General features: G+C 43.6%; 1 protein-coding gene across 1 annotated transcript; it reads right to left on the minus strand.

Moving 5' to 3' along the window:
* Window positions 1–216: 216 nt before the first annotated feature.
* On the minus strand, window positions 217–5,691 carry BMP10 (bone morphogenetic protein 10). The gene is made up of 2 exons (XM_057384036.1): window positions 5,186–5,691; window positions 217–1,563 (listed from the first exon to the last, which is right to left on the minus strand). Exons 1-2 carry the CDS (start codon window positions 5,517–5,519, stop codon window positions 620–622), a joined length of 1,278 nt encoding a protein of 425 aa, XP_057240019.1. The 5' UTR covers window positions 5,520–5,691; the 3' UTR covers window positions 217–619.
* Window positions 5,692–13,729: the final 8,038 nt, after the last annotated feature.

Here is a 13,729-nt window from a genome sequence, read left to right on the forward strand (position 1 = left end):
TGGTGCCCTTCTGCTTCAGGTTGAATCACCCCTGCCAGTTACATTTGACTGAAACAGGGAAAGAGTGAAGGAAATATTAAGAAAAATGGAAAAACCACCTTGTTTGTGCCTTAGTGATTTAGTAGCTCAAGAATTCTCARGATCTAAGATCTACAGAGATAAATTAGGAAAGACCTTTATAAAAATTTAACAGAACACTGAAGGGTCTAAGTGTGATTGCCCATCTCTCACATATCTTTAACAGCTGTGGAAAGACCTGGAGATGCCAATAAACATTGATAAGGTAGAAAAATATGCCTTTATTTCCATGAATTTGGATGTGCCCTTTTGGCACCAAGAGCCCTCCCAAACAATCCAGTAATCAGCTCCCATGCCCTGACTGGATGAGAGACTTGGTTACAATCTGGACAGCAAAGAGCAGAGAGAAGGAAGCAATGGAACAAAATATACAATCCCTGCGGTCACACAGTGTGCCCATTCCCCGTGACAGGAAACATACAATTATCTGTACAGGCCTCATTAAATAACCTCATTAAATAGCAAATCCCAAATGTACAAATTTACAGACTGAATCATTAAATACTCCCCTGTGCCCTCCCTGTGTGTGCGTTCCCTCCTACTATCTGCAGCCACACTCTGACACCACCATGCCCTCATACTTGAACTTGTAGGTGACCACCCCYGCATCCAAGTAGAGAATAGAGATGGGGTCGAGTTTGGTGGGCACACAGCAGGCCTTGGAGGCTTTCTGGGGGTTCTTCAGGTGAACCAAAGTCTTGACTATGGCGTGTTTGGTTGGTGTGACGTGCTCTGTCAAGGGGTAGGCACACACGCCGTGGCACTCATAAGCTTCGTATCCAGCGGGAGCGATGATCCAGGAATCCCAGCCAATCTCYTTGAAGTCGATGTAGAGCGGAGTCTTTTTGCAGTAGTTGCCTTTGGCGTTCCTCCGGATCCGGGCRGTGGAGTCGTAAATGATGTTGGAGCGCATCTGGAGCAGCGCCTCCTCCCCAGGCTGGTCATGGAAATTGCCAACCTCCAGGTTCTCCAGATCCAGGAGCTGCTCGTGGTCAATCATCTCATTCAGCTCTTCCTTCTCCTCCTTTTTGTCATTGCTTTGGTCGTCAGAGTACACAACCAACAGGGGCATGTGCTTGGCCTCGGAGTTGATGTCAATGTCGAGTTTCCCTTCCCCATTCTGCTCCTCCCCTTCCCTGCTCTCGATGTGAACTTCCAGCCGGTGCGTGGTCAGCCCTGCCCTGCGCCAGCGCCGGATGGCCTCGGTCACCTCAAAACTCTCCCACTCGCTGCTCGTGCCGTAGATGTGCCTGGAGGCCAAGGCCACCATCTTCCTCTCTTCCCCAGATCCSGTATGGACGTTTTCCAGCACTTCAAAGATGGTGACCTTCCGGTCCAGCCCTTCATAGAGCATCTGGTCCTGCTCCACCAAGGTGTAGAGCCTCAGCTCTGCCATGGTGATTTCCTCGTGGTGAGGGATGGAAACATTGAACAGGAGTGGGTATTTCCGAGTTCCTGTCACACCAATAGGGTGGGAATCCAAGTCTGGAAAGGACAAAAATAAAATATTTTAAAAGAGTCAATACATCCAGAAATACACACACTGGTTAGCTCTGAATTGATGGATTTCACCTGAACAGCTCYAAGAAAGCGTTTTTTCAGCACTTCCCAAAACTCTACTGGGAAAAAAGTCCAAGGTTATTTTAGATGTGTAAGGACAAGAAGATCCCAGATATGCTACAAACCTGGATTTAGTGGCTSTCCTTCTACCCCCAGGCATTCCAGGGATGTCCTTGCCAACTGGAAKGTTTACATATGAAAAATGTGTTGCCTAATATTGACATACAAATCACTTCTAGGTTGCTGCACAGCAACTATTCAATAAACAAGGGAAAACATTCATTGTGCAGGAGAGGAAGGACAGAAGGACATGGCACTGGAGTGAACATGAGATGGGTGATGTTTGAGCTGCAAATACAGGAATCTGTGTGTGCTCGGTGTTCCTATGCTAGCAGGAATTCCCTGCTGCTCCAACACCCCTCAGATATGGAAAGGGCCACTARAAAGCCTAAAAGAGGAAAAGCTGCTCTGGAAGATGAAAAGGCTCTGGCTGGGAAGAGCAGGTGGTGACACCAGGGTGACCTGGCAGCAATCCCACTACCGGACCTGTGAGCAACCAGCTGTCTTCAACCAGGCTCCCTGGGCCCCTTTAGTCACCAGAACAGGTAACAAGGACAATGTCTGGTGTCAGCTGGGCTGCCTGTCCTGGCTGTACTSTTAGTGTCTACATAGGCAACATTCATTTCTTCCCACAGTGCAGGATCTGCTCACAAGGGTGCATTTGCTGCCTCCTTGCAACCCAGAAAGCAGATTAGGACATAGAAGCTATAASGATAATTAATGCAAAGGCAAATTATTTCTGACCTATTACTCCCTTCATCTCTGGCTTCCCCAGTTTTTCTRTGTTTGTAGAAAAATGACACTGATAAAGCTGCAAGGACTGGCCATGCTCCACCAGTGCACTTAGGCAAGCCATGAACTTTAGTGCGTGACTCGTCCTGTTTAACTCAGATTTGGAGGCGTTTGAGGCACCTGCCTTTTTCTTTCTTTCTTTCCTTCTTTTCTTTTTTTTTCTTTTCATTTTTTTCATTTTAATCTCTTCACAAATAAAAAATGAGGGGTGATTTCCCTGCTTGTCAGTTGGTAAAGGTGGGAGAGAACCCGGCTGTGCATAGAGCCCAGTTGGAGCAGACTGTGAGTTAAAGGCAATGTGAACCAAGSTGGGCAATCGTCTCCATATTGGGAGTAATCTCTGGGGTTTACTAGACTTCCATGTGATAAAACAAGGCTCCTAGGGTGGAGAAATGCCACCTGACCATATGGAAGAAGAGCACAAGGAATTCACCAGGAGGCAGGGGAAGACCACTCCACGTGGGAGAAGCTGGGTGAGTGTTACAAGGGCATGAGAGATGTGCCTTTGCATCTCTCATACAGCCAGGATGTGACTCTGCTCTTCAGCATGAAAGTCCATAGGGTGTCAGATCTCCTTCTGTTCCCAGTACACCCCTGGGAGGGTTGGGAAGGGAGATTTGGAGTCTGTAGGAAATGRAAAATTTCCCTTAAGACTTTTATTCAAGTATTAAATACTGATTACAGCCCCATTTACATCCAAATTGTTATGGTCCATGGGTTAAAACAAAGAGGTAATTCCAGCCATGCCACCTGTTATAGTCCTGTAATGAAGGATTTAATGGCTAATAATGAAACTGGGATTAYTGCCAGTTTTCAGCAGGCAGGTGAACAAAACAATTCCATGGTCAGTTTCTCCTGTCCTTATMATTTCAAGCAATTAATTTCTCTGTCATGTTTAGCATGAAATGGATGGTTCTTAGTTTTACAGACTTAGAGGAAACACAAAAAACATTAATTGCACAGTCCTTTAACTGCATGTATTTGTGAAACTGTGTTAACATCAGCYGTCTAGCTTCACATCTTGCTGGTTTGGACTGGAAGAAGTGAGAGAAATACTGAAATGGCATAAATTTCAACCAAGTTTTCCCCATTTGATGCAGAACTTCTGAAACAGGCACAGCAGAACAGCACAGAGCTGCCATCACTACCTGGCAAAGGTCAGTCCATGCCATTTCAATCCTACAAAAACGAATTTTTTGCAGGTGGAATGATTTTGGAKTTGCATCACTAAATCACAGGCATTTTCGTCTTTACCATACTGTGCTTGGCAATTTTTATCCCATAATATTTTTTCAAAGAGTGTAAAATGAGAACAACACCTCCCCAGTGTGTGCCTTCGCTCCCGTTGCTGAGCAGAGACACGGCAAGGTGAGCAATTGATCCCCACTGAGTGCCTGATTTGCCACCAACCCCTCGATAAATTTCTCCACCCTGGAGAAAAGGATATGTAAAGTTGCTTTAAACCACAATGTGGAGTCTCTTCACACCAGAAACATGCTCTGGTAAAGGGTGCTTGGTCCTGGCAGGAGAGGGGAGCAGAGCAGGGCTTTGGGATTCTCTCCTGTCATCTCACTGCCCTGCAAAACTCAAATGATTTCCTCTCATCCTCTTCTCACAGCTCATCACTTTGAAACTGCAAATATTAGAGAAAAAGCAATCGTGTCTTGAACTTAATTAAACAAACAGAGGATGACAGAGGTCCCATGGCAGCTTGAATAGCCACATGTGCCCCTGGGTAATTAAATCAGACAACTTGCATTTGACACGTGGAGTAATGGAATTGGAATTGTTTAGCTGAAAACTGTTTCTGACATAAAACCTATGTTGGTGTAAAAAGGTACTGGTAAATTATTGAATATTGGTGCTGAAGCATTATTTCATCCTCATTGAAAGGAGGGGAATGTGGAAGGAAAAATGTAGGGGGAAATGAACCAAGGGCGTTTGCTCAGTTGGTCAGAGCAGGGTGTTAATAATGCCAAGCTTGTGGGTTTCACTTTAGAGCTGGATCTGATAATCCCTGTGGGTCCTTTTCAACTCAGACTATTCTGTGATTTTGTGATAATTAGTTTTCTTCAGGTTTTGTTTGTTTTTATTAGAAAGTAGTCTGATCCTCCAAACTAAAACCTAAGAGTCGTCCAAAATTCCAGTTCACATATTTCTGTGCATTTTCTGGACTGTGCTCCAGTGCCAAAGGAAAAAAGATTATAAATGCCACAGGGATCAATAGCAAGAAGGCATTAACAGAAAGCTGTACTTGGTTAAGATCATTATTTGAAAATACTGCACTCAAATATTGYATTTGAAAATACACTTTGAACAGCGTGTAAAAATAAGTCTTGCCTTATTTCAAATATCACTTAAGGTATTCATTTAGAAGATCAATCAGCTGCTTGTAAATGATGCATGTCACTATGGGGATAAAGAAAACAATGCACTGAAATTATGTTTGGTGCTGCCCTAACATTAAAGACACATCTTCCCCAAAAACCCGGCAGTCCAGAGGAAGGACAAGGACTTTTTTTCACCAGGAGTTGGGTTTGGGCAGCCCAGCCACAGCTGCTGATTTCCAAGGCCATCCTCACCAAAAGGCCSTTTCCCCCGCATGGTTTATGCTCTKTACCTGSCCAAGACATTTCACACTGGCTCTAAAGACGCTCCTTTCTATCCGCTTCTCCCAGAGATGAACAGCTCTTACCTTCATTTTTGAAGCTCCTGATGATATTTGCAGAAGGCATCGATGTCCTGTCCGTGGCAAACCTGTTGTACAGCTCTAGCATGTACTCAGGAGGGTCCATCTTGGCCGACTCATGCTGGGGGATTTCAGACAGGTTCAACGTCTTCAAAAACTCATTTTTCATGTTCTGGAGCAGTGTGTTGATATCAACCCCATTTTGTTCGGAGAGGATCTCGTCAAAAAGAGGCCCATCTTCCTCCAAGGAAGTGTGCTCCAAGCTSAGGATGGGACTGCAGGCTGCGAGGTGAACCTGGACGGAGAGCACAGCCCACAGCTGGAGGACAACAGATTCCATGGCTTCGCCTGAGCCTCCACCAGGGCTCAACGAGCTCTGCCTCCCGTGTGGGCTCGGTGGCGGTTTTATCCGCTGGGCTGTGCACGTCTTGTGTCACAGAGGGATGACAAGTTTGGAAGCTGTTGTCTTGAAACTTGTGATCTGTCCTGTCTGCCTGCCCCTTCCCCCTCCTCAAAACCAGGTCTCAGTAATTGGATCTGACTCGCTCTCCTCTATGGCCGCCTTGCCTCCCTTATCTCAGGCAGTGGAAGCTGTTCACCAGATTTGTTGCTATCTCGCCATCCCCTCTCCGTTAATGAGCGTTTTGTAAACATTCTGCGCAGGACTCTCAGAGATAGGACAAGTTTCTCCTCAGAGAGGAGCTGCCCTTCCTTTCTCCCTCCTGGTAGCTGACTTCCCCTTGCCGTGTGTGAACCACTTCCATCCATGCAGATTTCAGGAGAATGTGTAAATTCCATGGAGCCTCTCTCCAGATGTACCCATTTCATACCAAGGGCAAACAACAGCTCCCTCTGCCCTTTTCAAAACTATTTTAGAGTCAAGTCTTTACATTGAACTTAAAAAGGAATTTCCTGGGGAAAATTCCATTCTTCTGTTCTTGTCCAGCCTAATGGCCAGGAGAAGAGCTCTTGATGCTACTGCAGCACAGAGTTACCAGGCCCTGGATACAGCAGAGAAGCTCAGAATGAGCAAGGAGAATTACATCCTCCAAGAAAGAGGGAGTTGGATATGGTGATCCTCATGGGTCCCTTCCAACTTGAGTTATTCCATGATTCCGTGACTGAAGCATTTGCAAACAAAAAAAAATTTGCAGTAATTCAGAAAATCTTTACTTCCTTTKTCTCTCATATATGACTTGGCAAGTCACAGTTACACTTTATTTGGTCATGACATTGCCAAATGAAAAATTATTAAAAACACATGAAGACCAACAGGTGACTCTGATTTTAGGTACACATCAATTCAAACAGCTCAGAGACACAGTGGAGAATATGGAAATAACTTGGCAAAAATATTTGCTAAAATTTAGTGCCACTTTTTGTGTTAGTGTGTGAATTTCAACAAAATGGGAAGAGTGTACAGGAAAAAATTGGTCTGGCTCCTAGATAACATTGTTCACTTAACTCTCCCTGTTCTCCACAGACTTTTCTGAAGTGCTCTTGTTTTGGCAGCRTGGCCAGAGCTCTGCTCCTGTCCCCAAGGGGTTCAGCACTAAAGATAGAGCCATGTCTGCTCAGGCTGCAGAGTTTTTCCTTGCAAGCACTTTAAGAACATTACCCAAGGACTAAACCACTGACCTGCTGGGTTTTCTGAGCTCTTGCTTTTTGTCTAAGCATATCCATTGATCTTTTGCCCCATCTCTGCAATTTTCCTCATTCTTCATTTGTCCAAATCTATCACTGGCACAAACAGCCACAACTCCAGKTAACAATTAGAATCATGCTCACGTCATGTCTTTTAAAAATTCATCCTTTGTGTTTTTAATTAAATATCAATATCATTGTGAAAATCATGTGCAATGTGGCTGTCATGGAGCCAGACACTGACATGACATTTTAATCTCATTTTATTCAACATTTTTTCTTCTGAACATAGGAAATCTGATAGAGAAAAAGTGTTAACAAGGTCCCTATTATTGCTTCACCACATCAGAAGCAGATTTTTGAGCTTAGCAAGATTAATTTATATCTCACTGTGCAACKAATGGCTATATATAAATCCTCTACAGCCTTATGAAAGGCTGATCTCTAGATATTGTGGCTTCCCAGACCTAAGCACAGAAAACTTGGGGAAATTTTGGAGCATTTGGGGTTATTTCTGTTAATTAACAGGAAAGTTCTGTCTTCTTTTTGTTGATGATTCATCACCAAATTAAGTTCTTTGCTGCCATAGGAAGTGAGATTAACATTAAAACCTCTGAGAATTGGCTTTGCCTTAACTCTGTGATGCAGCACAGCAGTGACTCCTGTAAAGGAAAATTTTTGAGGTTACTTGTCACAGCCAGTGACACAGGACATTTGCCATGAGAATGATAATGCCTACAGAGTGTTTCCTTTTGTAATGCTTCAATATTCATTTAAAAATGCATTTATTATATATATATATATATATATATATATATATATATATATGTGTGTGTGTGTGTGCAGATATTATTCAAATAAAGAGATAAGCACATTGTAAGACCTGCTGCCTTCTGCACTGGGATTTATGGAACTCCTTTCCAAGTGATTGGGGTTTTCTATGAGATTCAGGGCTGAAAGTTTTGAATTTAAAAGGATTTCTTCRGCATTTGAATCACTGAGAGATTTTTAGCTGAATTTCCTCTCTCACTATGAACACACTGAGTATGTTGGGGTCTGCACCAGGCCCTTGATCAGAGGTCGTGTGAAATTCTCTGTGTTACTCTGTAAATGCAGATGAAAAGTTCCAGAGGCAGAGGAGCTTTTCTAGATTTGCTCCCCTTTCTTATGAACTAAACCCCACCCTGTTGTGCCACCCTGGATCTCTGTGTGCCAACACTGAACAGCATCATTTCAGCTGCTCTGGGGGTGGTGGGGACCTCCCTGAGCCCTGCTCAGCCCAGACACATTTCCTATGGTTCTGTCATTCCACACCCTGCAGATATTACTATGTAAAATAAAAAGCAGTTGTGAGCACAGGGATCTGACATCCATTTCCTAACCTCCAAGTGTCATCTTGCCTCATGTTCATTAGGAATACAATTCCTGCTCAGACATTCCAAGTGTCTTCACATTTCTGCTCTGGTTTTGCTAAATCCTTGAACAATGGCAGAGTGCAGGGCTTCTAGGCAAACCAGCATTCCATGTAGACCCTGCTGGGGATTTGCCAGATGAGGAATACCCAGAGAGCCCATCTGATATAAAAGCAGTTTCCTGTTTCCTTAGGCTGCAGGCTGRTGATTTTAACACACTGATAATTATCTTTTCTGAATTGAGTTGTTTAATAGAAGAGCTTTATTCCATGTCACTGAAACGGTTTGTCCTTTTTTTTCCCTCACATGCACTGCACTTTACATGCACAATAAATACCCTGGAAAGGAATTACTTTCAAAAAATCAATGCTAACTATATCACCTGAGGTAGCTGGAGAGGGAACATTAATCAGCATCACRGTTTAATCATGATTAAGCACAAGCAATGCCCCTATTTCATTAGCAGTGAGTGGTTCATTGGTCTGGGTTACAGAAAGGTCGTGGAAAGGTCTCACTGGGAGGAAGCTGCTGTTCATCCCCCAGTTAATTTGGAGTTTTATGTGGCACATGTAGCAGCTCAAGCCCAGGGCTCTGCACTGACCTTGGCAGCATTGGGGAGCAGCCCTGGGCACTCAGAGCATCTCCATCGACACATTCCGGATGGAGCTGCTTGTGCTGGAGGAGCAAAGGGCTGGACTTGATCCCTTCCCATGTTGTGATAACAAATGGAGCAGAAAATCATCCCAGGGAGCAGAGAGGCCTTTCCTGCTCCCAGCACTCAGCAGAGAGGGCAGGAACAGCAGAGGTTCTGCTGGGAACTCCTCGCTGCTCCCAAGGGTCCGTGCTGGAGATTGTGGGGCTCCAAAATAGACTCTAATCTCGGATACCCCACAGCTTCCTCCCAGCTGATGCCTCCAGGGCTCCTTCTGTCAAGAGACACCCGAAGAGCTGGGTCAGGGCAGGAATGTGAGTGGCAGSAGTGGTGCTGAAAGGCTGGGAAGTGAGACTGGGCTTTTCCAAGTGTCAAGGTTGGGATACACGAGATCCAGAGCGTGTGATCTCCTCTGGGGAAGAGGAAATGGGGAGATTAAATGTGTTCTTACAGTATCCTCACCCTTTCTTAGCCTGTTTTTTGGGGTGGAGGAACACCCAGAGGGTCGGAGCAGCCTTGGAGAGGAACCTTTCCCAGGAGAAGATGCTCAATGTTTGCTTGAGTGCCCTGGACATGAGGAATAAAAAGTTTGCCAGTTGTACAATAATGTTAATTTCCCCACCTGTAAACTCAGCTGGGTTTTGGTTCAGCAGTCCATACCTTAAAAATTTTATGATGACTTTTAAATCAGATTGTTACTACATAGTAGGCTTTTTTTTAATGTGGAAAAATGTTTCTCTGGTCCTTTAGTTTTTCTTTTTCTTGATTTGTTTTAATGGCTTCTATAGAAAAAGTCTCTCAGAAAATGTCACCAAACAAACCCAAAGAAACTTAAGTTTCAGTAGAGGGAAACAGAATTTTTCTTGGATTAAATATAGATGAATTACWGACAAGAAAATATTCCTCAGAGTTCTCCCTTAAAAAAAAACCTGATGTAAAAAAAATCAATTAAATAAATAATTTGTTGGAGGGGGAGAGGATATTAAAATTTTGCTTGTCCTGTTTGTAATAAAATAYAAAAATCACAGGTAAAACTATGGCTGGACAGTGGTAAAAAGATTTCAGGGAAGGATTCACATCCACTTTTTGGGCTTTGGGGATGTTTCTTACAGATTTTCAATCTGTAATTCCAAATCCCCATATTTAGGGCAGGTGAGGCAGGAAACATAACAAACACCAAGCACTCTCCCTATGCTGCGATCTCAAGGAGCTTTGCAATTCTAATTTATATTTATTTGTCAGCAGCACAGGTAAACACCTGCATGTGCAATGCATAATAAATAAATCTTGTCCCCCAAGAACATGTCCTGGATATGAGGACACACCAATACGTCTTCTCATCAATATGAGGAAACATTCAGGGATCCACAGTGAAGCATCCCTGTTTCACAGAATAAAATTTATCAAAGGATTTGCCCAGGGCAGCAGAGGATGTGGACAGCAGAGTCAGYRATTGTGCCTCAGTGTCCAGAGCTCRARACCTCACTCCTGCYAAGCCATGASAAACTSCCCTGTCTCATCCTGTCCCAACAGGGAAACTGCAGTACAGCACAGGGGCAACTCTGTTCCTGTGCTAAAACCTTTGAGAAACCCAAGGAAAGTCAGGCCACCACCCTCAGCCCCATGAGGGGCTTTGACCATCATAATAAAACATTAATAAAGAACGGGGTGTGTTTAATGGGACAACAGGAATTACTTCAATGATGTTAATCAAATGAAAACATTGGGATCAGTCTGAGAAAACCCCACATATTTTCCCATTGCACAGTGTAGGGAGGTGTGAAACACACCCCTGTCACAGCTCTTGGAACAGATTTCAGCATTCAGACTGAATTGACAGCAGCTTGTTGAGAAATTCTGAAAATTTATTCTGGACAACCCAAAATCCTTYCCAAGAGCCGTGGAAGTGCAAGGGTTTCCTATCAAGGCTGGTCCCTAATCAGGGACCTCAGCCACATCATTGCAGGGAAGTAGGAGAGGGATGCAAACGTGSTCTAGCAACCACAGCATGTGATTTGAGGTTTTCCAAAATATAGGGATGAAATTATTGCAAAAATACCCCCCCATGGTCCCTATCAGGAGATAGCTGTGGCATGAGGTAACTGCTGGGTGTGACACGGGAGATAAAGAGGAGTGTGACACTGACAGTGTGATGAGCTTGCAACGGAATAACTAAAATTAGTTTCCATTCCTGCATCTGCCTAAATCCTGATTCCTGTATGCCTTGGTTYGTGGCTGTTCTGGATTCCCTGTCCATAAATGGGCTGTTCCCAGGGGCTCTATTCCCATTTCAGATGTCACTGGAAAATGAAAAYATAGTATTTAATGCAAGGGTGGGGGAAAGGGGAGAGATGTGGCAGGGCATTACAACCTGTGCGATGAAGAAGAAAAATCAGGGGGAAGAAGAAAAGTCACTAGGCAGCCACAAGGACAGGGAGTTCCTTAAACTGAGTGACACCAACTCCTCCTGACCCAGGGAATTCCTCAAACTGAGCAATACCAGCTCCTCCTGAAATGGAGCACCACTGGCTGGATCCCTCAGCTATTCCAGGGTGAGTGAAAAGGACGGGCATTACATGATAAACAGGGCACACAAACTACCTGCACTGCCACTGGAAATTCCCTTTCCTCCCTCCTTTTTCCCTGCTGAGGTGGCAGAAGCTCCAGGCTCCAGGAAGGGTCTCCTTTTGTGTGCATGGAGTGCTGCAGCGCAGCTGGGCTGGGCTCTGGGTCAGTGGCCACGTGGCAGCACAGAGAAATAAGGAGAAGCTGAGAGTTTCAAGCCATTGCAGAGACTGAGGAACTGAAACAGAAAGAAAAGAGATTAAAAGTAGCTGGACATGGCCTTCCTGTCAGTGTGCTATCAGTCACGTGCAGCAAATGCCCTACAAGCTCACGGGCTCATTGTCCCAGCTCCTGTGTCCTCACTCCTCCAGCAGATATTTGGAAGAGCTGCCACTTCCATGACTGGGTGGGTTTTGCACATAAATGGGAAATTTGTAGAGTACACCAAGTTCACTGCCCAGTCCTGCAATCAGAGAGGGATATCCAGGAAATTCTTAGATYCTTACATGAGACAGTCACATTTCAGCACTGAACCTGTTTTTTTTCTGCTCATTGTCATAACGAAAAAATGCAGGCAATAAAAATGCACATGTATTTCCAGGGGCAGGAAGTTATTTGCTTATATCATTTACAGGATTGGAAATGTCTCAAGAAATCTCTTGATTTGTCTCCCCTTCCATGAACTGGGTACATGCCTAGGTATATATGGATGCAGGCTCTAATAATATTAAAAGGTCATTCAAAATTTAAYACCTTTTCTGGTCACACAGTTTATAAATTCAGTCCTCAATTAATTAAAACCTGGTGAGACATGGTCAAAAATAAATAAATTCCTATTTGATATTTCCACACAGAAAGTGAGAGCAGTGCTAATGAATGGAGAGGAGTCGCTGTTTAATCCCGGGAGTTTGGACTCTGCAGGCTTCTTATCACACTCCCTTCACAGGACAGTTTGACAAGAAAAGGTCAAGAGACAGTTTTAATTTTACATTTTTTAAATTCTTTCTCTCATCATGCAGTTATTTCGTAGTGCTTTGGTATTCATGTGGGCGTTAAACTTCAGAAAACTCTCTGAGCAGCTCCAGTGACACTGAAAAMACAAGATTGCAGAACAAGACCTTTCAGAAACCTCCCAAACTTGTCAGCTCCAGGTCCAAGCRGGCTTTTTGAGGGATACCATTTTTTTCCTTAATGAGAGCTCCATTTAAAAGCTCTCACAGCCATAAATGAACAAAGTTCTTGGGCATAATCACTAAATGTATTTTGTCCTTGGGTTTGAGACCTGTGGATTTCTAATCTTCAACAATGGGGGAAAAAAACCAGACTCAGGCCAGCACAATTGTTTTGTTGGCAGTTTTGATTAATAACTTGAAATTATTTAATTGACAACTTGAGTACTAAGCAGAGATGGAATATTTTTTGGCAGCACTGATATTGAGTTGATATATCAGCACGAGATAGTAATGACTTAGTCAACAGCTTGTAATTATATCAGCAAAACATGCGGAAAAATTAGACAAGCATGTCTAATATTTGTTCTGTTTATTTAATGTTAGGGTTGGAATCAGAAAGGGAAAGCAAATTGTACATAACAGTAGAAAAGATAGCTTCATTWAAAAATACTATTTAAATATAGCCTTAAAAGTTCCAAGATGAAAGTGTATTGCATTCCACTTTCTGTAACTTGATGACTGGCATTATACCAGGCAAATTAAGGTTTTCAGCAGCATCTCTCTGTTTTGATTGCCATGTGGCTGATTATCAAATTTTGTTTTTTCCATCCTTTTTTTTTAAAGGCAAACAGTGCCAAATACCTCCTTAATTTTGACTCCAATTGCAGCAAAACTTGCAAAATGTGGCCTGTTTCTCTTGGCCTGGCTTCTACAACGGTGTGGTCCAGGATGTTCAGAGTATTTGTGCATTGGTCAGGGCTCTGATCAAAAGCTGCCAAGAGCTCACAGGGCACCTGCTGAATGCTCCTCACTTGGAGAAGTCTTACATCTATCCAAGACAACAAACTGARGCACTGATTCCTCTCTAAATTTGACAAGCACATAAAAATGTTATTTCTTCTTGGCAGCTTTTAAAAAACAATTCACCAGAGGCAAAGCAACAGGTCCAGTGGCAACAGGTCCATGCAAATGTCTTCACAAACAGAAAAATTATTTCATGGATCCATGGCTTGGTTTGTGAGCAGCTGTCACAGAAGCCTGAGACCATTTTAGTGGGAGCATATGGATGCAAAGATTAATCTTTCTTAGATGCTATATGTGCTCT

Source organism: Malurus melanocephalus, unplaced genomic scaffold, assembly GCF_030028575.1.
Source record: "Malurus melanocephalus ecotype Western Australia unplaced genomic scaffold, MMel_1.1 scaffold_681, whole genome shotgun sequence".
Taxonomy (NCBI): domain Eukaryota; kingdom Metazoa; phylum Chordata; class Aves; order Passeriformes; family Maluridae; genus Malurus; species Malurus melanocephalus.